At 54.9% G+C, this 1,221-nt stretch overlaps 1 protein-coding gene across 1 annotated transcript; it reads left to right on the plus strand.

The window, feature by feature from the left end:
• The first annotated feature begins 252 nt into the window (after positions 1-252).
• Positions 253-1,221, plus strand: LOC120325281 (olfactory receptor 14A16-like). Its single transcript, XM_039391220.1, has one exon. It carries the CDS (start codon positions 253-255, stop codon positions 1,219-1,221), a length of 969 nt encoding a protein of 322 aa, XP_039247154.1.

Here is a 1,221-nt window from a genome sequence, read left to right on the forward strand (position 1 = left end):
GGGAGAAGCAAAGCCAGGGCAGCTGGGAACAAGAGACAGGGACAGACCAGATCCCCTCACTCGGCACTAAGCCCCAGACAATCCTGCCTGGCAGGACCTGCTCTGTTCTCCCTGAGTGCATCAGAAGTGCTTAGGGGTTCTGACATCCAGGAACACTCCTCAGGAGAGATTAGGGTAGTCTGAAAAAACCCAAACCCTAACTTGTCACTGTTATTTCCTACTTGAACAGGTCCCCATGTTCAGAGGCAGCAAATGTCCAACAGCAGCTCCCTCACCCAGTTTCTCCTCCTGGCATTGGCAGACAGGCGGGAGCTGCAGCTCCTGCACTTCTGGCTCTTCCTGGCCATCTCCCTGGCTGCCCTCCTGGCCAACGGCCTCATCCTCAGCGCCGTAGCCTGCAACCACCACCTGCACACCCCCATGGGCTTCTTCCTGCTCAACCTCTCCCTCACAGACCTGGGCTGCATCTGCACCACTGTCCCCAAAGCCATGCACAATTCCCTCTGCAACACCACAACCATCTCCTACATGGGATGTGCTGCACAGCTCTTTTTCTTTACCTTTTTTATGTCAGCAGAGGTTTCCCTCCTCACCATCATGTCCTACGACCGCTACGTTGCCATCTGCAAACCCCTGCACTACGGGACCCTCCTGGGCAGCAGAGCTTGTGCCCACATGGCAGCAGCTGCCTGGGGCACTGGCTTTCTCTATTCTCTGCTGCACACAGCCAATACATTTTCCCTGCCCCTGTGCCAGGGCAATGCCCTGGGCCAGTTCTTCTGTGAAATCCCACACGTCCTCAAGCTCTCCTGCTCACACTCCAAACTCAGGGAAGTTTGGCTTCTTGTGGTTAGTTGCTGCTTAGGGTTTGGTTGTTTCATTTTCATTGTGTTCTCCTATGTGCAGATCTTCAGGGCTGTGCTGAGGATCCCCTCTCAGCAGGGACGGCACAAAGCCTTTTCCACGTGCCTCCCTCACCTGGCTGTGGTCTCCCTGTTCCTCAGCACTGGCATGTTTTCCCACTTGAAGCCCCTCTCCATCTCCTCCCAATCCCTGGACCTGACCCTGTCAGTTCTGTACTCGGTGGTTCCTCCAGCACTGAACCCCCTCATCTACAGCCTGAGGAACCAGGAGCTCAAGGACTCTCTGAGGAAACTGATGGCTGGATTTAGAGGCAATAATAAAGTGTGTCGTTTCTTCTGCAGAGCAGGTAGAAGGTAA

The sequence above is a fragment of the Pipra filicauda genome, unplaced genomic scaffold (genome assembly GCF_003945595.2).
Source record: "Pipra filicauda isolate LSUMZ 115617 unplaced genomic scaffold, ASM394559v2 scaffold913_size85590_pilon, whole genome shotgun sequence".
Lineage (NCBI taxonomy): Eukaryota > Metazoa > Chordata > Aves > Passeriformes > Pipridae > Pipra > Pipra filicauda.